At 36.9% G+C, this 24,133-nt stretch overlaps 2 protein-coding genes and 1 long non-coding RNA gene across 8 annotated transcripts in view; 2 read left to right on the plus strand and 1 right to left on the minus strand.

Moving 5' to 3' along the window:
- The window catches only part of PACRG (parkin coregulated), a 219,075-nt gene extending 209,312 nt beyond the window's left edge, over nucleotides 1-9,763 (minus strand). For 4 of the 5 annotated variants that reach the window (XR_015283480.1, XM_023923730.2, XM_086877982.1 and 1 more), the window contains exons 1-2: nucleotides 9,266-9,763; nucleotides 8,858-9,043 (exon numbers count right to left, since the gene is read on the minus strand). Coding sequence is in view for 4 of the 5 variants with exons in the window: in XM_023923730.2 (XP_023779498.2) it covers nucleotides 8,858-9,001 (144 nt within the window). In the remaining variant the exon portion in view is untranslated. The remainder of the gene's footprint in view (nucleotides 1-8,857; nucleotides 9,044-9,265) is intronic. The other variant, XM_086877984.1, reaches the window with a different exon arrangement.
- PRKN (parkin RBR E3 ubiquitin protein ligase) overlaps nucleotides 9,412-24,133 on the plus strand; it is a 682,323-nt gene continuing 667,601 nt past the window's right edge. The window contains exon 1 of one of the 2 annotated variants that reach the window (XM_086877979.1): nucleotides 9,412-9,834. In XM_086877979.1, coding sequence (XP_086734105.1) covers nucleotides 9,828-9,834 — 7 coding nt within the window. In that variant the 5' untranslated portion in view covers nucleotides 9,412-9,827. The remainder of the gene's footprint in view (nucleotides 9,835-24,133) is intronic. The other variant, XM_086877978.1, reaches the window with a different exon arrangement.
- LOC111926946 (uncharacterized) lies at nucleotides 9,909-13,904 on the plus strand. The gene is made up of 2 exons (XR_002863296.2): nucleotides 9,909-10,165; nucleotides 10,266-13,904. It is a non-coding gene; the product is annotated as an uncharacterized LOC111926946 (long non-coding RNA).

Here is a 24,133-nt window from a genome sequence, read left to right on the forward strand (position 1 = left end):
TTTTCAACTTTGTGCAAAAATAAAAATGGTTTATCAAATTCTGACTACAATGTCAGTAAAAGTATGCATGCAGCTTTGCCTAAGCAGTTTTAGCTGAGAAGATACAAAACAATAATGTGACATTAAAACATCATCATTATGACAGTAAAATAAGCCAGGGAATAATTATTTTTTTTTCTAGAGATTTAAATGTAGATCACCAGTCTTTTCTAATAAGTATACAATTATTAGCCTTGAAACAGAAAACTTGGATCATTAGATACGCCTCCTAATTCTATGCACCAAGACTTAGAAAGAAACCTAAATCCAGAGCTTTCAGATTATTTAGAACACCTGTTAAATACTGTTTTTTAAAAGGGGCTTGTGATGGTCACACTCAGTGGAGCATCCAGGAGTGGAAGCATGCATAGGAGCACACACCAGCGTCAAATGCATGATCTTGCACAATCCCAGTTCTCTTTAGCCAGGATATTCCTTGCCCACAAACCCTTGCACACTCATTCCCTTGCAGAAATTCTCCTTCCATGGGGCTTCCCTCACTAGCTTCCTTAAGTGAAAAAAAATTAAATTCAGGAAATAACATTTTATTCATGGGCTTAATAATACAGCTGTCATTAAGACAAATCTTATATGGAAATAAAAGAAATCCTATCTAACAATTACTGAAAGAATGGAAAATCTGCTAAACTTAGAAGACCAACAGATATTTTCAAGAACACCTAGTAAGTCCAAACAACTTATACAGAAGTAGTTCTTTCATATTATAATGAGATGCAGAGCAAGACAAAAATTATTAAAAATGCTCATGTGGTGATGGCAAAACCAATGGATGTCCTAAGTGCATAAAATGGGAAAGAAAACACTGTATCCTCTGATTTGCATCTAGGTCAGTTTTTGCACAGAATACTATGTATTGCCTACCAACCACACAGAACAGTCTCATTAATATGCTTCTGACCAATAAAACAGGCCTCAAACGTAACTTTCAAGATATACTCTTCCTCCAACTGGTTGTTACACAGGAAGTTACAGCATGCCATGCTTGCTTCAAGAGTTTTCATTGCAGAGATATTTCTATGATGTATTTTACGTTTTAACTTTGACATGTTGCCCAGAACTTTTGTACTAACTGCAGTATACACTTGTTTAAAAAGTCTTTCATTACACAAAAAATTGAATCAACCAACAATCAAACCCCACCAAACAAAGCTAGTTTGGATCCCATACTTCTATTGTGAAACTTAAATCAGTCTTTTTGTTATCTTGCTATCAAGATCTAGACATTACCCCTTACAGAAAGATGCGTGAAAAGTAATTTTTTTAAAAAGAAAAATCTTACATTAAAAGAGATCATCACAAGTGTATGAAATTATATGTGTATCATTCTATTTTAATTAAGGCAGGTTTTATTATCACATCAGAATCCTGTTTTCTTCAGTCAAGAGGCACAACAGAAATTTCACAGAAAGTCTGACTAGAATTAAATTGCTCTCAGGAGCAATGCCTTTATTTGCAGGCATCCTCTCACACTTGTCAAAGTCCAAAATTTGCAACTATAAGAAACATTGTATTTGTAATGTATCTACAGAATCAGAGTGCAACTACTAAACATGAGATTCCATAATTCCACCTTCAGCACACTGTGACCCCATACAGGAACTTACCATTTTATCTTATCTGGCATGTATTTTATCTAAGAAAGGAATACATCAAAGCACACTAAATTTTCCAGCAAAAATTATTTAACTATGCTATGAAAATGAAAAGCCATGCCAAACTGCTTATGAGGATGTCAAGTGTACAGAAGAATCAACTACTTTTAAGATGAACCAGTCTTTCACAGTAGTTTTTTTTATAACACTGTCTAGAAATTTTATCAATTTACCGATAGTATGGTTTGCTACAACTTTTTTTTACTTCACAATAATTGTCATGTCAAAATGGTTAGGAAAACCTCATGAAAAAAATGAAACCTCTCTGACCCCTTAAAGTCTTATCAGGTAATTTCAATTTAACATAGATGAAACATATATATTACCCAAAGTATTATGAAAAGAAGGAATAATTTAATTTCCATGCTACAGACTCCAGCACACTCTGCCTGCAAAGTTTGGGAACACAGCCATAGGAAAAATCATACTGTGTTAGTGATCATTCAGGTCCCCACTTTAGGGAATCACATTCAGTTCCTTTTCTGTTTCCCCACTCCTTTTCCTAGTGCACATGCCACTGAGCTACATCTCCTGTCTCCTACACCCACTTAAAGCTTCCAGCATTAAGTTTTAGCAGTGACAAGAGGAGACTGTGAGACAAGGGACAGCATCCAGAAGCTGACAGCTACAGACATGGCCAACTGCTCCAATTCCTTGGAGCATTCATTGCATACTTGGCATCAGCACTCCCTGCATACTTGCAGCAGACCACATAAGAAGAATTAGGCTGCAGCTAAACTCAGTCTAATAAGCACATGTTGCTGATACCCAAGCACTGATGCAGGCTCACTCAACTGGATTCAGAAAGCCAACCTGAGCTTTGTGATGTAGTTCACTATTGTAACTGGAACAATACAGCATTCTATAGTTTCTCTGAGGGTCAGAAGGGAGGTGTGTACCCCTCCACATCTTCAGAAAAGCAGCATATTTATTAAAACAAAAACCTCCAACTGCCTTTTTCATTGTCCAAATAGAAAGTAAATTAGTCATCACTAATTTGTCTGACCTTAGCAGCACTAAGGCCATAGAGTGACTGCACACAACCATAATATGGAAGATGTAGAATCATGGGAAAATTCAGGTTGAAAATTTACCCCAAGAAGTCTCCAATTCAATCCCTTTCTCCAAGCATGGTTATCTCAGAACATGTTGTTTAGGGCTTTTTTTCCATTTGGGTCTTGAAAATCTCCAAGAGGACTGCACAGCTCTGGGAAACCTGATGCAGTGCTTGACTATCCTCACTGTGAAAAACGTTTTCACCATCACTAATACCTTATTTCAACATACATCTTGTCCTCTAGAGACACTAGGGAGAATAGACTGGCTTTTTCTTCCTGACAGTTTTCTCACAGCTATTGGGTCACTAGGTCAGTTGTGACCTATTACCATAGTGGCTGGTATCCTGGCAGCTTTCTCTTTTCCAGGCTGAAATAGATTTCCCCTCAATCTCTCCTCCTGCAACACAAGCTCCAGAACCCTTCCTTGATGGCTCTTCACTGAACTCACTTCAAGTAGCATCCTAAAGCATTCCCAGTCACCTAACAGGGAGAACACTAAGACAAAGGCTGAAGCCTCTACAGAGTACAGGATTTTTTTGAATGAAGAATGAAGATAACAAGTTAAAAGAATATGCGTCCATTTCTTAGGAAACTGTTCTGGAGACTTAGTACTGGAAAGAGTGTATGGTAGATGCATTCTAAATCATATCTTTCACATTTTCAACTGGTTGGCTCCAGAGGCATACTCAGGTGCATGTAGGAAATGCTGACGTTAGATAATTCCCTACGACACAGCAAGCTGACAGCTTAAAATCATGTTCAGAGACTATTCTTATTAAGTATAGTTTAATAATTTGTTCCAAATTCCTACATTTGTAGTAAAAAGAAATCTCAAAATGGAAAAATTCCATCTTTTTTCAGAGAAACAACAGATGAAGATACCCATATACACAGAGCACTGAAGGATTTTAACTTGTATGAAATCTGTAAACAGTTTGTGAAGTTTAAAATAGTTTAATTCCTATGCAGGAATTGACAGAATTTGACAACTATTGCTGCAATAATTTACAGTTAGAATATTTCATTCACTAGTTCATAAAAAAGTAATTAGTAGAGGAGTTTTGAAAAAGCACTGCCATAATGTTTTAAAATCAATTTACTTTTACCTTCTCTAAACGTGAAACTTAAAACCTCATGTCTTTTTCTGTGTAAAATATCATGAATCAAATGAAGTGATTTAATACCAGAATTGTCAATCAAGCCACAAAACAATCTAACTGATAATTTACTTATTAACTATTTTAAATCATATGACTGAATTAGAAGATTTAATTAGAAGATTTACTAGAGATTCAAATTCATAAATGAAGCAGCATGATTTTTTCATGCTCATGGTACGAAATTGATCTTTTCATCCTCACACTGCAGCTATGAACAAAACCAACCTTTCACCACATTCACAAAAATAAAGTGCTGACTTTGAAGTATTTTAAAATAAGAGCAGCATGATTAAGCCATCTAGGTTATAGCTGAAAAACATAATACGAAATAGGAGCTTTTTGAGGAAATTACGGTCTTAAGCATTAGTATTTTTTCTGTATATTCTGCTTTTACATTATACTATCAAAGAGGTCATTACAGTAAATACCAGCATGGAATTGGAACGGAATCTAACTTTATAAGGGGAAATAAAAACCTTCTTTTGTTGAAGCTTTTCATGTTTGAGCTTAATGCAACTGAAGTGCCTCATCAATCCAGTGGGATGACTGTGTACTGGCACAAAGGAGGCAGTACAAACAGGCAGCAGACACAGGCACAGCTGTAGCAGTGACAACTTTTGTGAGCTTACACTGCTATCAAAGTGTATGTCAAGTCTATTAAAATTCTATTAAATAAAAAAAAGTTGACCTACTTTTAATCTAGATTTAACCAGGGCCTCTGTCCAGTTCACTGCAAAGCCATACAAAAGTTCATATTGCGCAAAGAATAAATGTCCAGGGATAAAAACAACACCTCTCAATTGTCTCAATACAAGTTTATGCTGCTGTAAATGCTTGTGGAATTACCCTGCTAGAACTCGATATCATAACCGGTTTTAAATGAATTAAGACTGCAATGTTGCCAAAAGGGTACATTCCCACACACACAGCTTGTGCTGACATTATTCTGCTTCCCTTCTAGTTGCATATATTAACTTAAGAGCCGTTACAGCTGATCCAACTTACTCAATATTTGCAAGGAAAAATAATGTCAGTGCAAAAGGAGAGATGGAAGCACACAGTCAGGACAGGGAGAAGGGCAAAACAGATGAACCCTGTTAATGCAGAAGCTTTGTTTGCCTCAATCCCACAGACAGCAGTTCAACACTGTGAGGTTTAACAGGCTGGAGTATTTTCAGCAGATCAGTTCTCTGAGCAGCCAACATTGTACAAATGAGGACATAACAACGGGCAGCAGTACTAAACAGCCTGAGAGAGGAAGAAGACAGGATTGCTTTCCAGAGCACTGACAGTTTAAATTGTCTCACAGTGTTCACTGAAGTGCACTTGTAGATTGTACACAATTGCTATTGTTAAACTGGAGAAGTTCCTCCAAACCAGATGTGTTACTTCTCAATATACATTTATCGAAACACTCCTTTAACTTGACATCTATTTTCCCCAAAACACGCTGCTATTTCTAATAAATTAGCTGTTATAATCAAAAGATACAACTTCTTTCTCGTATTCTTTCCTATAGCCTCAAAATCAAATCAGAAACTTTGACTGCTACAAGGTAAATAACAAAAGTAGTCTTGGTTACACAGTGTGGATGAATATAAATGTAATGACAAATCAAAAAGTTCAGAACATAAACAAATCACATTATGGCTAAAATGAAACTTTTGCTATGAGATATTATCAAATGATAAAGGGTAAGAAAGCCCTTCACAACACACATTACTGAAAATGGCTTGAAAGAAGTGTTTAAAGTTCAAAGACTGAAAACTCATCCCAATACATACAGACTGCAGACTCCTAAATGCGGAACAGAAGAACGAAAATCCAGATCTGCAATACAAATAACCATTTTTCTGCCTAAAGCTGTGCCCTACACATAGCTAAGACTATCGAAGTTGAACAGCTGCTTTGGTATTAGAAATCTAGAAACAATTTTTAGCATCCCTTCCTTTCTAAGGCCATCTAGTAAACGTTCTCATTCTCTCCCTGTGGCCTGCTCCTGGAGGCAGTTTCTGAGTGATGTCAGAATTTCTGATGAATGTAATAAACTTCAAAACTTGGGAGATAGGAATTACCTTTCTACTGTTTCCTTTAAGTACTAAAATAAATCCTGTCCTTAAAAAAACTGCTTTTACCACTGGCACATTACAGAAAAGTGGGACACTAACACTGTATTCTCTTACTTACAGTTGCAGAAAATAGGCAAATATCATTTAGAGAGGATCAGAAGTGAACAGAGATAACTTCCTGCTGTCCACATTCATGTTCAGACACTTCTATACTTGCTAGTCTATATATTCATTTTTAATTGTATTCATAATTCTACATGCAGTACCTCTGAAGTAAGAGCACATAACTTTGTTGATTCCACTAGAGGACAAAACAATTAAAATGCAAATGTAGATTGTTATTATAGAAGACCTTTATTGAACCTTGCTTTTAATCTAAATTGCTATATAAATTAATAGTTTTGGAATAACTTATGCACTTTATTCAGTTCAGGACCATTTCTAGGTGAATATTTAAGCATTGTATTTCACTAAGCATTTACTACTGACTATGAAAGCAGACTTTATTCAGGAAGATGAATGAAAAACAGCTTAGTAAAGCACTCTTTGCCCAAGCAATGTAAAAGAATTCTGGAACATTTACTACAATATTTACAGTAATATATGCATAATGGTAATCTCTTAATACTCTACACTAAGAATTTAAGACTAACTACATGCTTGCACCAAAGGCTATTAATCAATACCTCATTGTTTGACCTGGAGATGCCAAACACGTTTAACTCTATGCCTTATCATGCTGTTAACAAAAAGAATTACCATGTCTTAACTAGATATTCCTACTGTGTTTCTAACCCTCCAGTCAACTCCTAAGCCTTCTATGAGAACTTCTTCAATGATGTCAACCTCTGACAAGTGAGTACTTAATAAATCTAAAGCTCCATTTACAAAGTAGTTGGAAAAGAGTAAAGGAACTCCCACTTCTGCATAGACAGTGTGGCAGTGAGATATTCCTTACTCTATCCTGGTTTTTTTGCACACTTACTGGAAATTATTCTGGTGGTTGCCTGACTGCAGTTGGAGCTTTTGCAAAACATAGCCCTGGCACTGTGAATCTCCCAAGACCACTAAGAGTTTCAGAGCTTCCAACCCAGATATGAGTAGAACGTGTGCAGCAGGTCAGAACACTGTAAACCCGAGCTCTGACAGGGCTGAGGGCAGACAAGGGGGCAGACAAGAAGGGCAGAAATGAAACAGGGTTCCTGGAGAGATCAGGCATACCCTGACGTTGGGGGGTTTCACAGTTTAGCCAAGAAAACCCATCACTGACCTGATATAAGTGCTGATGACCGGCCCACTTCAAGTGGGAAGCTGGGTTAAATAATTTCCAGATGTCCATGCCAAAAAAAGTAATTTCTGTTATTGAGTAGCTGCAAAGGCAGCAGATTTACCTGTGTGCAGTTGCTTCATGACAGTATCATATGATTTAATGTTCTGTTCATGTTTAGGAAATTAGAAATGCAGCCATAAAAGTTAATATTCTATAAATATTTAAAAGAAAACCTAAATTCTGATTAAACTCATAGTTATGTTCACAAGTCACAGCTCCTTTTTTAAAATTAAGTATGTATTTCTCAAACTCCACTGAAACTGCTGATTCTTCTAAACAAAATCATCTTTTACATATCTAGGTGTAAACAACCACGGGCAAATATCCATTACTTGAATTTTTTCCACAGAACAGGAAACATATTTCAAAAATTAATCCTAAAGGTTGCTGCAGTATTATAGTCTATTCCATGCATCTCCAGAATAAAAACAAACCAACAACCAATCTTTAAAACAAAGTGATTTTTTGGTTGTGTTCACCTTGTGTTTTTCCAGGTAAGCTGGAATATATTTTAGTTTTACTAATTAGAAGAAAGTTTTGCTGGTAGAGAACTTTTACTCTACTTAAAATTTCTTTAAAGATATGATTGTTTGGGTTTTTAAGAGAATGTTCTTGCAGATAATAAGATCAGAGCGATTGCTCCAGGAAGATCACTTCAGCAAAACAAAGGGAAATAACATATTTCATAACAGCTGTCAGAATACTGTATAGATTTAAAAAAAACCCTTGAGGGCTCAAGCCTTTGCTAACACCTTGAACTGTGTCCGAATGAAGAACACAATTCAGGAGTTTAGGCAGAGATGTATGGTAATATTACCTCATCCACTTACATGTTGAACATTTTACTCTGTACTAGTTGAAGCTTTTAACGCCTAAATTCTGATAAAGGTGGACAAATAAAACAGTAAAAAAAGATTTGAAGGGACTTTATACTACTATTTTAACTCCCAAGCCTCCAAGATCATTAGAAATTGTGACTGTTACTTGTTGGATCAATTTCTCTGACTTTGAACTACAAGATGGAGAACTAACATTTATTTAGTATTCTCCTAGATGATGTGGAAGCTTTTTGTTATTTTCCAGGCTTGTTTTAAAAATCTGTTAATCTGTTTGCCAGACCTCTGCCATCCTTTGTGACACTCACATCAATTTTATACACTATGCCAGCGTATGAAAACTTTTGAGATATACTGCACTACCACTTGACAGCATTTTGCTAAGTGAGAGGCAGTAAGCCTCACACACAATTCCACAGGCTGGCAGTTTAACAGAATGTGCACTTCCAATAAAAAACCATACAAAAAAAGAAAAATTATGGTACCAAGGCAAAGCACTTGGTGAAAGTATCATGACTTCCACAGGCACAGTTACCTCGTGGTAATACTTTTGCAAAGTTTGAGGGTAATTTCAGCATCAAGGCAAAGTCCAGATAAGGTATTAGCAACTTGCACACCTTGCTGACATCTTGCTATGCTTCTTGGGTAAGTTGAGTTAATTAGTACCACCTCTATGCCAGGAGCAAACCTACCACGCTGTTTTTCATCATGGCTTTAATACTGAATCCCTCGCAGGCCTGCTGCTTGTCCTGCTGCTTGTCCTTCTTCTCCCGCTGCCGGGGGCGCCTGTCACCTGCGGGCTTTGAGGGGCCGGGCCCCCCCTCCTCAATTACCATCTCCCCACCGGCACCCGCGACGGACCAGAGGCAAATTACGGACTGGAAAAAACAAGGGAACATCAGCGTCCCGTGCCCAGCGAGTTAGAGCAGGCAGCACGTCCGACTCCGCTCCCTGCACAACCAGCGACAGCCCCACACACCCGTCCCGCGCCTTCCCTGCCCCTCACAGGCCCCCCCTTTTCTGCCCCTCGCCCCCAATTCCCTTCTGCATCATCCAGCTCATCCCCCTCCTCCGCTGTGTCCCAGCCCTTTCATCACCACCTGATGTCCTTGTCCCTCGGGGGGTCCTCGCCCCTGTCCGTCCGCCCGCTGCTGTCCCCCCGCCGGGTCCGGCCCTGCGGGTCCCTCTGCTCCGTTGGGCACCTGCCGCCACGCGCGGTCCCTCGGCCACGCGACCGTCGCCAGGCAACGCGTCAACAACCCGCCGGGGAAGCGGGAGGGAAATCACAGAGAGCCCCGTCGGCATCGCCCGGCCCCGCACAGCTGTACCTACGCCCGATGCACCGTACATAGGGGCGGCGGACAGCAATTAACGAGAAAGTCATTAGCGGTGTGGGGGGGAAATGTGAGGCGATGACGTGAGAGAAGCGTGGGCGGGTGTGACACCGGCCAAAAACTACGCTACCCAGAGAGCCCAGCGTGCGCCTCCACCTCCCTCACTAAGCCGCATGCGCGTTCAGGGCCGGCCCACCCTGCCCGCCGTCGCGCGCGACCCCCCAGGGCGGCTGCAGGGGAAGTGCTCGAGCGGCAGGCGCGGCCGGCACGTGCGCGCGCGTGCACGCACGCGTCGCCCCTCTCCTCCCCCGCGCCCGCCGCCGCCGCCATGATCGGTGAGTGAGCGCGTCAGGGAGCGGGGCGAGCCCGGATGCGGATCCGCCCTTTTCTCCCCGCCCCTTTCTTCCCCGCCCCGTCGCTGCTGCTAGCGCCGCGGCCGCTGTTGTCGCCTCTCCTATTGTCCCATGTGCGGCCCTGGGGGCGGCGGGGGCTGCTCCGGCTCCCTTCAGTCCCCGGCCGTCTCCCCGGTGCCGTGGCAGGGCGGGGGGAGCTGGGGCTGCCCTCGGGTCCGTGCAGGGGTGGGTAAAGTGCTGAGAGGGGTCGCTACCCTCCTGTTTTGCCCCCGTGGGAAAGGGTTAAAATGTCTGGCCAGCCCTTGTGGCTGAGGTAATTTTTAAATTGCTTTTTATTACTTCTCAGTGTTATCGATTGTAAATGCTTCTCGGCAAGGTTTGTGTGATCTGCGAACTTTTTTTGGCCTTGCCAGCATGTATACGTGTTAATGGTCTGGCGTGGTGCCTGGTGGCGACCTGGAAAAGAAGCAACTTAGAACATCTCATGGTGTTGGGAGTGTGACCCTTTGGTCCTTGAGCTGCTTTCTGTACTCGTCCGGTGCTGATGTGAAGCGTGGCCCGGTTGTTTCAGCAGTGGGTTTTCTTCTCTTCCTTGAAGGATTAATCCGTACCTGGGGAATTCAAAATAACAGCATCCGTTTTGTAGCCTTCCTATTTCACATTTCATCTTGCTTTGAGTTTCTCAGTTTTGAGAATTATTTAAAGTAAAACCTATAAAATGTAGCGGATGCACATGCATTTTAGCAACTCTTTGCTGTCCTCAGGCTTGCTGTTTCTTCATCATTTGGTGTCATAGTTGCTGTCTAGTTAAGATCTGATCAGGTTTGAAAACCGTGCATTTTGTTGTGAAAATATTTATTGTTTTTAAATTGAACATCTCAGAAGTTTCTGAGAATGCTATGGGTCTTTCAGCTATTCATTTTTTCCTTTTCAGTTTATGATTACAGGTGTACAGCTCATGTTCTTCACCTTTGCTAAAGCTAAAAAGAAGGTTATAAGCAATTGACCAGTATTTTCACTCTGTATACATATTAATGCAAATTATCTCTTCCTAGCTGTGGAATTTTTCTTACAGGACTTCTTTGTCATTTGGGCTACTTTCTCTGATGTAGTAGAGAACATTTTAAATTGAAGGCTTGGTTTAAGGAAAGTCAGGTATTCCACTGTTTTCATTTTGCAATATCATCTGCTGATCTGATATATTGCTGTAGTATATAAAATATATGTGTTTGTAGAACTGCAGTGTGTGTTTGACTTTGAATGCTTTAGAAAAGTAAGTAGAGTGTACCTAAGGGACTGCCCATGTGGTTACAGAGCTGATGCTTCTAGCCCTCACTCTGAAATCTAAATATTTACTTACTGCTCATGAATATAAATGTTATATGACCGAGGAATGATAATTTTATTTTCACCGTGGCAGAAGGAAACCTTTGTGAATATTGATTATGAAATGTGCAGACCAATTAGTTGCAAATTTAAAAACACAGCTTTACATGAGTTGCAGCTTGCCTTGGTTTAACCCCAGCTCAACTAAATACTGCACAGCTGCTGGCTCACTCCATCCTCCCCTGCCTAGCAGTGGGATGAGTAGGAGAATTGGGGTCAAAATAAGAACAATTTAATAACTGAATAATGATGATGATGATAGTAATGAAAAGGAGAGAGAGGAATAAAACTCAAGAGAAACAAGGGATGCACAATAAAATTGCTCACTGGCCACTGACCAATGCCCAGCCCATCCTCCAGACCACTTCCCACCAGTTTATCTACTGGCCATGATCCGTGGTGTGGAATCCCTATGGCCTGTTTGACTCAGCTGTCTCCTGGCCACACTCTGTCGTAGTTTCTTACGCACCTCCTCACTGCCACCATGGGAAACTGAAAAGTCTTTGATTTGGGCTAAGCACTATTTAGCAACTGAAACATCAGTTTGTTACCAACATTATTCTCGTACTAAATTCAAGAGGCAACACTGTATTAGTTTCTCAGTTGAATTAACTCCATCCCAGCCAAAATCAGTATGACACCCTCCCCCACCCCCCAAAAATAAAAGAACTACCTTCAAAGTATGTGATGTGGAGACCCAGTCCAACATCCTGCTTTCAGACTCTGAAAACTCTCCTCTAAACATTTGCGAGCTAGGAATGCCATAGCAAAAATTAGGGGCAGGAGGGGAAGGGTGAAATAATCATCTACCCATTTTTTAATCTGAGTAAAAAAAAAAGAATTTTCCTATGAAACACATGGTATATTTTCCAAAAGGTTTCAGTTTGATAACTCTAGAAATGTCTTATGTCCTCATAAGGTAATGCCATAGTATACTTGTACACATGATAATTCCTTTAATTGATTTTTAATTGTCTTTTGTTTTTTCTCTTCATTTCTCACAGACCAGGCTGTATAGACTTGTGCATATTCAGGTCCCTTAAATGGTAATTTGAATCTAGACTGAGCTAGTTAAGTGACATTGCTTGTCATAGCTCTATTTAGGGGCATAGGAGGTTTGGGGAGTTGTTTGTGGTGGGTTTCCAAGTTTATTTTATTTATTTGCTTACCATTGGATCAGCTGAAATCTGGTGTTAGTGGAATGGGAGTGACAACCTGCAGTTGGATTGGCTGAACTATTTCTTAGTCAACAGCCCTGGCAATAATGTCGCATTCTTGAACACATGTTCTGGGGGAAAAAGTAAAAAAAATCAAAACTGATTTTGAAGGAAGATACTGGAACAGCTTTGTTTCAGAAAATATCTCTCAAAGAGCAAAAAACTCAGGACCTTAACCTGCTTTAAAAATGTAGAAGATGGGCTCTGTATAGTTAACAGTGGCAGTTCAGCATTTCTGTGGTGAATGAGAGATGAAGGTGGTCGTAGCGACAGGTTGCAAAGGGCTTTGACAGTGAAATATGATTCATCCAGCAGTAATCAAGTTAAGGGAGAATGGGAGCCTGGGTGAAAGGTTTAGCTATCTGGATGACCGATCACTCCTCTGTGTTGCACCCTTTTTCAGTATGTTGGTAATCTACTTTCTGCGTAAATATTTCTCATTGGTATGAAAATAACCTTGAAGAAGCAAAATAAGATTAAACACTTTCAGAATTTCCCTGAATATTTCTATATACATGGTACTATTATAATAATGGTACTAGTGTAGCAACCAAAGGAAAAGTAATTTAGGAATTTTCTACTTAGATATTTTTAACTCATGCTGAAATTTTGGGGTTTTTTTATTTCTGTTGGCATTTTGGTGTTCTGATGCTATTGATTGTTCCACTGCAATACTGGAGTAATAGCTGAAGTGGTAGTTCATGAGCATGTGGAATAATCTGGCTGATAGTCAGTTTAGTTAAACAAAACATAAACTTTGGAATATCGAAGGCTTATCATGCATTTCAAATGCATGACTTGTTTTGCTCAGTTTGTTTTGGGCCCTTTTCCCTTCTCCTAGGGTCTGTTGGACTTTGTGTACAGAATTGCATCATGAAACACTTTGCAGTTCACTGGAATTATATTTTAATGATTATTTTCTTACAAAATGCTTTGTTATTACTCTGTCAGCAACGTGTTATAAAGTTTGTATAATTTGAAGCAGTATATCTTCAAAAGACAGCTGAATTTTGCTAGAAATACATAAGCATTCTGGATTTTGTTGTTTACATTAGGAGCAATGAAAAGACTTTGCTTGGATTTCTTTTTGAAAGACAAGTAGTAAGGGGTAGGAAAAGTAGAGTGTGTCTTTTTGCTTTTTTTGTATTTTTTATTTTTTAAATAAATGCAAAATAAAGGTATTATAACATCAAGGGACTGGAGAGTATTTAAGCAGGGGCTAAGGATATTCTGATACAGTGTTTTGAGTATTTCAGATAGGGCCCTACAGAAAATTGATCTGGCAGTTTCTTTAAATTATTGCCCATGCTTATTTGCATGTAATGTATAAAAAGAGTATCCATTGCCAAATGCTTTGGTCCAAGCTATCTGTGAGATGAGAATGGAGTTAAGAGTTTCAAATTCCACTTATTTCCTGAAACAACTAGGAAAAGGCATTTACTAACAAAATACGGAAATTGGGGGGAAAAAAAAAATTTCGAAAGCGTAACAGCAAATGCTACTGCTTAAGAGTCCGTGCCAAAGTAATGAATTTCTTCTGTAGGTAGGTTTAAAGCTGAAGACTTTATTTTATTCTGTTGTGGATACATTGCCTCAAGAGGTGGTTTTCTTAATTGGAAACACAAATATCCCCATTTACTGAAATAAGGTAGTTGGGCTACCACACCCTGTATCGTGGAACTCTCAGCTGTGTAAATGGTCAGGCCACAGAAGCAAATGATACGGAGAAAGGTGCAAGTTTTCCAAGTTCCTATATTTAGGAGAAGCCCAAGGGAGAATAAAACCATTAGTGGGAAGTTTGTTACTTTGCCAGACGGGTTTATGTAAAATAGATAAATTGTTTTCAATCACTTGAATACTTGTTGTTGCTATGTACTGTATGTAAGTACTGTTGGACTGAAAATCAACTTCTAACACAGAATGCAGCCAGTGATGTATGAAGTTTCCCATTAAAAGAAGAAAAAAAGGTAATGTAAGAAATACAAGAAATGGGCAGCTCTATAGCCATAATTCACCAAATGCCACCACAAAGATTGGTTTGGCAATAATTCATTGGCAAGCTTTAGTTTTATAATTGTCAGTTATTTCACAACCCAGTTTCTTCCTTTTGAACTACAGTGTGGGTGGGGCATCTTGCAAATGTTTCTGCTTTATGAGGACTTCCAATCATTAAGTAACTAAATTTTAATATGATAAATTATGTCCTTTAAAAATCTATAATATTTTTACAATTTTTCAGTTTCCAAATGTACTTCAGGCTTCTCCCAGCCCTTCTGTGTTTTGATCAGTGCTAAAGGAGTGGAAAGATGGATGACCTTACAAAATAAGAATAAAAATCTATCAGGTTTATTTGATGTAAAAAAATGCATCAGTACCCTTTTGCCTGTTTTATTCTTCAGGCTGGACAAGATGGAGAAAGAATTAGTTCATTGTGCACCTTTTGAAGCAGACTGAAACCTGCCTGACTGTACTAAACTGGCCTTTTAGCAGTAGCTCTTGTGTTGTGTCACTTTTCTTATGTCTACATTAGTATTGTTAAAACTTGACCCAGGAAAAACTGTAGCATCAAAGATGTTTTTTGAGACATGTGGAAGTAACTGAAATATTTGCCATGTTATTACAGATTCATTGCAAATACAATATTACAAATGACAAGAGACAAAGAATCATTTAAGGTCTCCAGCCATCACACAAATAATAATTTTGATGACAGCTATTTTAAGGGTAGAAATTAATGAAGAATTAATCGTAAAACTGCCTTTTATTTTGTACTCTCAAGCAATCTGTACAGCGGTGGCTGGTATTTGTGCTGGTAAACATACATCTTTTCTTAAACAGAGCAGTCTTATTAATGATTTCTCATGAATTCAGCCGAAAGATTACATAAATAACTTGTCTCAATTGTGATGCATTAAGTACATGGTAGCTTAATGTGGTGTCATTTTTACAGTGGCTACATGCCTATAATGGATAAGCCACAAAATCTTCAGCAATTTCTTCTCCATGTATCACAATTCCTTCTTAAACAGTGGTATCTTGAATTATGTGCTTCAGAGAAATTTATCTCTGCTGTTTTTCTTTTTTTTTTTTTTATTTCTAAGTAGTTATTTTTTTAATGCCAAAAACTCACTCTTGGACTTCAAAACTATTTGAGGCTGTCTACAGAATACACCACCTCTATTCATGCTAGGAAATTTTAAAACTCTAAAACTGTTCAAAAACTTTCATGCACTCTGTTGACCTCTGAATTTATAATATTATATGTCACTATTTTCTTCTCCATTTACCTTTGAAAGAGGGAAAACAATGACAATGACATACACATATCTAAAAATAATGATGGGTCATTGCCCGTTAAACATATCCAAAATAAATTGTCTGGATCCTCTGGTTTATATCATAGCTCTTGGCTGTCTTCCTGATCTGATTGTTGAGGAGGACTTGATTTTCTATCCTTGGCTGATTTGAGCTAAGTTGAAATGATGAAAGGAAGGTGGTTACCAAATGAATATTTTCAACAAGTGCCTTGCCATTAATGTCTTCCCTTTTTAACCGTGATTTTGGAAATCTGACCTATGGGATTGTGTGTTTGTTTTCTGAATATGTCAAAAGTTCTTTTATTATGCATTATTTGTCCCTGTAGCATAGATCAATTGGTAAGAAAACAAGAAAAATATTGCTTGTGCTTTGTTTCATTCCATGGCTTTTGTTCTTCTTTTGACATTTCCTTATGATTTGGCGACACAGTTTGTTTTTGCCTCTAAACTCTAAGCCTGGACACCTTGGCTGAGAAAAAAAAAAAGCATTAAGTTGATTTATTGTTTAAAAATTTCAGAAGCTGATAAAGATGAATGAAGATCCTAATTGAGGAAAGAGCTTGTCATTACATGGCAGTTTAAAGGACAGCAAGGTTATAATGTATTAATGTGTAGGAAATGAAAGCACAGCTTTCTAGAGAGCAATTGCAATCAAAAGCTGTTGGTTGTGTTTTGGGAAGGGGTATGAACAATGCATTTGTTGCCCAGAAAGTTAGACATTGTTCTTTGCTTTAGTTTATCTGTTGCGAGTGGGGTTTTGTGTACTATGGAGAAGTAGGCTTGTGCACTAAGCTTGCTATTGATGACAAAGAAGGACACTGAAGCGAATTCCTTTGCATTTGTAAATTGTTTGCGATATTTAAAAACAAACAAAAAAAGCAAAGTAGACTTTCCAGTAACAAAAATGTGCTTGCTTTGTTTACCACTGTTGTGATGATCAGGGTGAGTATTGTTTTATTAAAAGTATAAAGCTTTTCTATATTATGATGTAGTTCTTCTGCGTCCTTTTATTTGTTTGTTTTTTGTTTTTTTCTTTTTTTTCCTGTGTCTTCCTGTCTGTGGTGCTGTTTTCTGTATCTTTTGTTTAGCATTTCTAAATGTCTTGCTCCAGTGGTAAATTTCTACTCCTAGTTCATTGATTCCTTTTTTTTTTTCTTTTTTTTTTTTAGTAATTTTAGCCAATAGAACTGTCTTGAGTCAGATCTAATACTTCAGATTTAATAACTTTCAGTGTGTATAGCTAAGGATATTTAGCTAAATTCACAAGAGTAAGAATCACAAGAAACTGAGATGCCTGGGTTTTTTTAGACCCATTGTGTAAGCAGTGGAAACATTTGGGCCTTCAAAGTTTAAAGAATAATGCTCAGCTCCTTTTTGTCATACTAATTTTACATGTGTATTTTCCTTTTTTTTTTTTTTTAATGTGCCAATCCAGTAACGTTTTGGTAATGTGCTTTGATGTCATGTAAAAATTATTTTCCATTTTCTTCATTGGTATTAAATTAAAGGACTGTGCATGATGGAAATAAAAATGGTTTACATTGGACATCATATTATATCTCTAGCATATGGTTCTTCTTTCAGTTTTTTCTTTTTTCTTCTGATAAGCTGAAATATTTTTGGTACATTTATGTTTACATTTTTCCTTTTCCTGTAACTGTGTCCTCTGTGGAATACTCTCAGTGGAAACATATGTTCAGAACTTGAAAGTAATTGTGCTATTACTAAAAGCTTCATAATTAGATTACTGAAGCTAAATGTTGAAAAAATTTGATTTTCCTTTATCCAATCATATCAATTTCATTTCAATCTGCTTTCTGGCTGATTGAAGAAACATGGTAGGACAAAGTCAAAGTCTGAATAGAATTTCTTAAGTCTGGTGTAGACCAATTCCTAAAGAAGAAAAGGTAGCTTAGAGTAGTATTTAGTCTGAGAGCAAGATTAAAAAAACCCCAAAAAATATATTGCCATTTTAACTGTAAATTTTTAGTGGTAGGTACCTCTACTTGGCAAAATGGATTGGGATAATTGAACCATGAGCTTGTCTCTCTATGATAACTGACTCTATTTCTCAGAAGTAATGGTCTCAGTTTGTGTCTAAGCTACTTTGTTTACAGAATATTGCCCTTATTGCCTGTTATCTCTCTTTAAGAGTGAATTTGTTGTGATAAAATGGGTGTAGCTTGTGTTGAAAAAAGCTGATTACTGCCAGGAACAGTTCAGGGCTACAGTAAACAGTTCTTTCATATTACTCTAGCACAGTTAGGACACAATAATTTAAAAAAATCTTAGATGTATAAGACGTCATCAAAAACTGTAACTGTAGAACTATAGTTCATCTACCTTCTTTGTCTTTTGTAGCTCATCTGGAAAATATGGGGTCTTTAAGAACAGGAGATATTATCTTAATGGTCCTGAAAAAAACACTGTGTCTGTGAGGTCTCACAAGGCCCTGGTGTATTGGTCTGTTGACATGCTTCATATCTTTTCTTCAAGCTGTATGAAACTACAGGCTAACCTTTATGTTGATTGTTTTTTACTCACTTTACATAATTTTAGGATATTTTATTCACACTAACTCTGCTACTGTTTGAGATTTGGCTTTAGCCTGCTATGTGCTTTATGTAAGCAGTTGGTGTTCTGAGGCACATGAATTCAAAACTTGGTTAATGATTAATGTTTTGAATTTTTAAATTTTTGTGGTTTGTTTTCATAGTCTACTTTTCATTCTGCCTGCCCTTATTATACACAATGAAATAGCAGATGAAGCTGAAAAGTTTCTTTTACAGTACTTCTAACACTTTCCATTAGAATTATCTTGTTGGAAGCAAATATCCCATCTGGTTTACTTTTGAACACAGAAAAACTCCACAGTGAGCTGTGTACCGGAGCCTGGCTGAATTCCACACAATGAGACTCTTGGCCCTAAGCAAGATGAGCACAATCTGTTTCCCTTATTTCTAATAAAGAAAAAGGAGAGTTTCTTAATTTGTTTCTTTGTTGCATTATGTTTACATTTTATGCCTCCCTTTCTTAGAATAGCTGCTTTCCTGCTGTTAGCCATCCTTTTTTTTTTTTTTTAGTACAGGTAAAATGAAAACACATTACAGCCTTATAAAAGTACTGAGTGCTGCTCTGAAACAACATTAAAACTCAAAATTTTTAAGTATGGCATGGTGCTTTGGCCACATCAATCTCATAAAACACCTGAAACTCAAGAGAAGTACTTCTGGAGCTTTTTCTGTTGTCTCGTTCCTCAAATAAATACTAGACTTAAGTTATACTAAAATCAGACACAGTTACACAGTTGATCCTAGCACTGCTCCTAAAGTTTCTGTTCTGTCCAAATTCAGCTTTCTTAGCCCATAACTTTATGTTCCCATTTGTACCTGAGAATTATTGAGTCACATATACTTAACACTAGCTAATTTTTCTCTGTGTGTATGCAGCTCTGCTTAGGAGTTATGAAACTGCACCTCTGAATTAGGCTCTGGATTACATTTGCTTTTTTTTGTTATAGATATGGAGACAAAATAATTCCACATTTAAAAATAAGCATCAGATACTTTAAAATTGTATTTAAAATGATACATTTATTTTAATATTATATCAAATAAGCGAACATTTGCTGTACTAACATACTTTCCCTTTTTCAGAGATTTTGGGTTCTTGGATAATATCCTGATGGAAAGTCATATAACTTACATTAAAGTGAGCAGACTGTTTTCAGAAACTGGCTTGCTAAAACTGTGTCATGAACACATCTGGGATGGGTTTATTCCTTCTCAGTTGTGTAGAGTTCTACATTAAAAATGCTAAGTAACACTCAAATACAACTAATAATCCTTGTTTATTGTATAAATTGTATTTGATGACAGACTTAAAATGTTTCTCGTGACATACTCCACTTCTGAAAGCCTGGAATTTCCCTACTTTCATCTGTCAGTGACAACAGTTGCAACATTTGTTGTCCATTCCTGATTTTTCAATATTAAGAAGTTAGTAGTTCTTTTTAATCTAAATTACATTTAAAAAATTAAGCACTCTCCATGGGTAATAGTAGAACTACTGCTGTAATTCTGTTAAGAACCTAAGATGTCCTCGTGTATCACTGTGTGCAACATGTATTCAGCATCAATTCCTGTTTCATTTCAAATATATTATTTTAGAACTGTTCATACACTTCCTGAACTAGGAAAGCAGACAGAAAGCTATAAACCAATTTTGGATACAATTACAACATGTAAAAAATGAAATAGTTGATTTCATGTGAATACAGCTTTTGAAATTTAGTTCAGTTCTAGATATGAATTAAAATAGGCAGCCCTTTGAGGACAAAAGACTGTGCACAGGGAGACGTTTCATTTACTTTGCCATTTGTGCAAAGCGGGCATTAGGATAAGAAAGTCAAAATGTTTGGGTTTTTTGTTCATTTCATCTACATGAAACTGTTGTGCAAATCTGCCTGATGTATGTTGTTACTAAAAAATCAGACTGCTAAAAATGATGTTACAGTCAAATGGGACAATGCTGATTTGTTCAGAAGGAAAGCTTGGATCACTTCTATTGGTTTTTAAATCCAGTTGGATTTAAAAATCAACTATCTTCCAAGAAACAAGTGACTTTTTGACAAGGCTTCTCAACTGTTTCCTCCATAAGACAGTAATGAAATTCTGTTTGTCCTTATTTATGTCAGGAAACACAACCTTCCTGGGCTACTATGTTACTACATTGAACAGAGAGTGAATGAGAGACCAGAGAACAGTGGCTGTGTAGATGATACAGAACCAGTACCCAAAAGCCTGACCTTCTTTGTTTTCCCCAACATTATCAGGACCAATTAATCTAAAGTTTGTCTAAAAAAGTATGTACATAATGTATCTATGGAATAATGATACAGCCATAAGGACAGCCTCCTTCCTTGTACTTTGAAAGTACAGCAGTGAACCACTTAGGCCCATGCATCTCTGAGGCTTTGCTCTTTGAAGCTTTTATCTGTGTTGGACACTGACTGCAAATTGCAAGCCATTCATTAATACCTTATTTCTTAATACCAAAATGTGCTTGGGGGGTGGGGGGACAAAACAGTTAAAACACTGTGTTGTCTTGTTGCTTTAAGAACTAAAGAGATGGATTTTGAATTTTCATACAACTAGAATTTTTTCTGCATAGGGCATTGTTTTACTCAGAGAGCAGACTAAGCTTTTGAAGTGGACTTGCTTTCTTTCTATGCCAGAATTAAGTTTGTAAGGAGAAAGCTGGTTTTTCCGTGGTGATTTACTGATGCATCAAAGCTAATTTTGTTCCATTGAGTAAATTACAAAATGAGTGTCTAGTCCCTATCTTAATGTGTTTTTATTGAATGCCATTTTTTCCTGAATCTATCTATCTAGTTAGTCATGTGCATTGAAATCCAAATGTTACTAATATGATGTAATTTTGTAAGAACTATCTATTATGTGACCATGAACAATGAAGTCTTGCAGTTTTTATGTATAATTGGTATCAACAGTAACTGCTTTATTAGTAGTTTTTTTAACTATAGTTAAGTGTTCCAATTCCAAATCATAGTATTTTTGCATCATACATATGTTTAATGGGATATACTTAATTTAATCCTTAATTGAAGTAAAATATTCCTGTTGAAAGGATCCATTTCAGAGTGATAACAGCATAAATAGCTCTTATGCCGTATAGCTAAATGTGTGGAAATGTGACACTTCAAATCCGCAGATAAACCAAATTTCGTTCAATAGATGAAATTTTGTTGCGTTTACTTATCTATTAAATGAATATCAACTTTTAGAAAGGAACGTAGAATTCTGGATTTAGCCTGAAAATGGTAAGGATTTAAATTCTTTAGGGTTTTTGGAGTCCCTGGATGAATTATTAATAACAAGCCAAGTTTTATGTGATTTCATAGCCCCTTAAGGAGTTGGAGTAATGTACTCTGTAAAACCACTCAGTTCACCTGATCTTGACACTGGAAGCATCAAAAACATATTTCTCCTCGTTAACACTAAGGGGGGAAACAAGGTGATTTGGGAATGCATCATTCTGTGCATCACTGTTTAGCCCTTTAATTATTTTAAAAACCACTAATGTCTTAACAGTAGATCAACCAACTGAAAACTAAGTGCATGAAGAATTATAGAATTGGTGAACTGCACAAAATTTGTTGCTGTTTTAAAAACCTAATAATGAATTTTTATCTCTAGAATATTACTTTTGAAATGCTGTTTAAAGTGAGATTTTTGATACCTTTATTAATGTTTGGCAATATTTCAGTATTTTTCAATTTTTTTATAATGATTTGTCATTTGACTGCTTAGCTTAAAAGCATAATGATCTTTAATATCTGACTTTAATTTGGCTAGTTACCAAAACATATAATTAAAGAGTTTGTGTGTTCAGCACTATCAACCTCTTAGTGCATGCTGCCTCACCCGCATTAGAGTTTGTACTGTGCAGTAACCATCTTAGCAGTTCAAATTTGTACAAAATCTATTTAGTTTTTGCATAAGATGCTGAATGTTTCATGTTATGTGCATTAGTTAATGTCACTTATAACTGACTCTTGACTGTAAGCTATTGTTCTCACATTAGTGTTGTGAATCAAATTGTGATTTTACTGCAGCAAAAGCTTACACTTCTTAAACTACTTAAATTTTGATAATATGTTGTAGTTTATATGTATATTAGAAACAGGTACGTTTCTTACAGAGTGAACAGTTATTTTATAATTTATTTGGCCTTGCTGGGATTTCTATTCTATTACAGTTCTAAACTATTACAGTTTCTAGGTCTCAAAAGCTATGTTCAGTTTTTTCACATTACTCCTCCATTTACAAATGTGCTGAAACTTCTAACACATAAATCGACAATACTTCAAACAGGAAAAGCACTCATTTAAGGAAAAAAGTCGCCCTGTGTTTGTGGGGTACCTTAGTGTTTCCCTTTTGGGCATTCTTTAGGATTTTCTTTTCACTGTACTAAAATTTTCTTTCAGTAAAGATACGTGAACGTTCAGGTACATGAATTATTTCTCTACAACTCCACTTTTGTATTCTCAACATGTACATTTGCTTTTTTCACAAGTTGCTGTTTGGCTTAATTTGTTTTTTAGGTTGTGTGTATTTCCCAGTTACAGCTTCAGCTGATTAGATTCTTCTTAAGTTCAGAGTCTAAGATTTCAATTAGATCATTAAAAGTTAATTTGTAGGTAATGTTAACTGAACTACAATAGTTCTAAAGCTGGCACATATTCATTTCTGTTGCCCACATTCTAAGTAGGCAGGGAGCTTCTGGCCAAAGATGAGTGCAGAGATGGGCTGGAATAGCTCAACTCCCCCACCTTTGTGCAGGGACTAATCTTAAAAGTGTTTGGCTGTGATGATGGCAGGAGAGATGGAATTGTCCAGCTGGAGAATCCTTTGGATTGTGAATTTTGTTTTTCTTTAGTAACTATTATTTTAAGAAAAGGTATTTATATTCTCATGGTTCTTTTCATTATATGGTTTCCTTTGGGTTCAGGATGGCAGATTTTTTTTGTGTCATGTCTTTCATAGTCAATAGATTTGAGAAGAACCAAAATTAGGTGTGTTTGTTTCTTTATGCCAACACATTGAAGGATAATTTAGGACTATAAAATTGTATTCTTTCAAATCCAGCTAACAGGTTGATATACCTGTGTGATTTTCTTGAGTAGTTGTATTGATTTCAGTGAGGGGAAATGAAGGAACTATACAAATATAAACTGCTTTCAGATGAAGAAGAAAGAAGAGGTGAAAAATGCTGAAAATTCTTAGTTGCTGTAACTTTTGGTGTAAGAGTATATTAAAAACAAAGAACATGTTAAAATTAGGCATTGTTTTTATAGGTTAATGTTGTTGTAATTGAATAAGTTTATAAAATAGCACTGTTTAAAGGCAAATTTTAATTTCACTTTCTTTTTAAGAAAAAAGCACTGTTCATATCAAATCATAGATTTCTACTAAAAATAGTTTTTAAATGTGTGTTATTGCAATGAAAGAATATAATTATATGTGTGCTATGTGAACAGTCATGTTCACAATCTAGAAAGTGAATTAGATTGTACCTTTGTCTCATTGATGAAACAAATCTGTTACAGCCTCAGAGTAAGGTCCTAGAGAAATCAAGACAGTGAGGTCAAAGAAATTCATGTACTTCAGCAAATAAAATCAGTCTGGGTTAGCCTTCATAATATGTTGGTAAAATATAGCCTCCTTATTTGAAACAGAATCTATTAATTTGGGATTTATTTGAGCATCTTCACACACTGATGAGTGTAAATCTAGAAAATTAAATTGAACGTGCAGTGTGAAATATATAAGTGAGTAT

This window comes from Cyanistes caeruleus, chromosome 2 (assembly GCF_971803275.1).
Source record: "Cyanistes caeruleus chromosome 2, bCyaCae1.hap1.1, whole genome shotgun sequence".
Taxonomy (NCBI): domain Eukaryota; kingdom Metazoa; phylum Chordata; class Aves; order Passeriformes; family Paridae; genus Cyanistes; species Cyanistes caeruleus.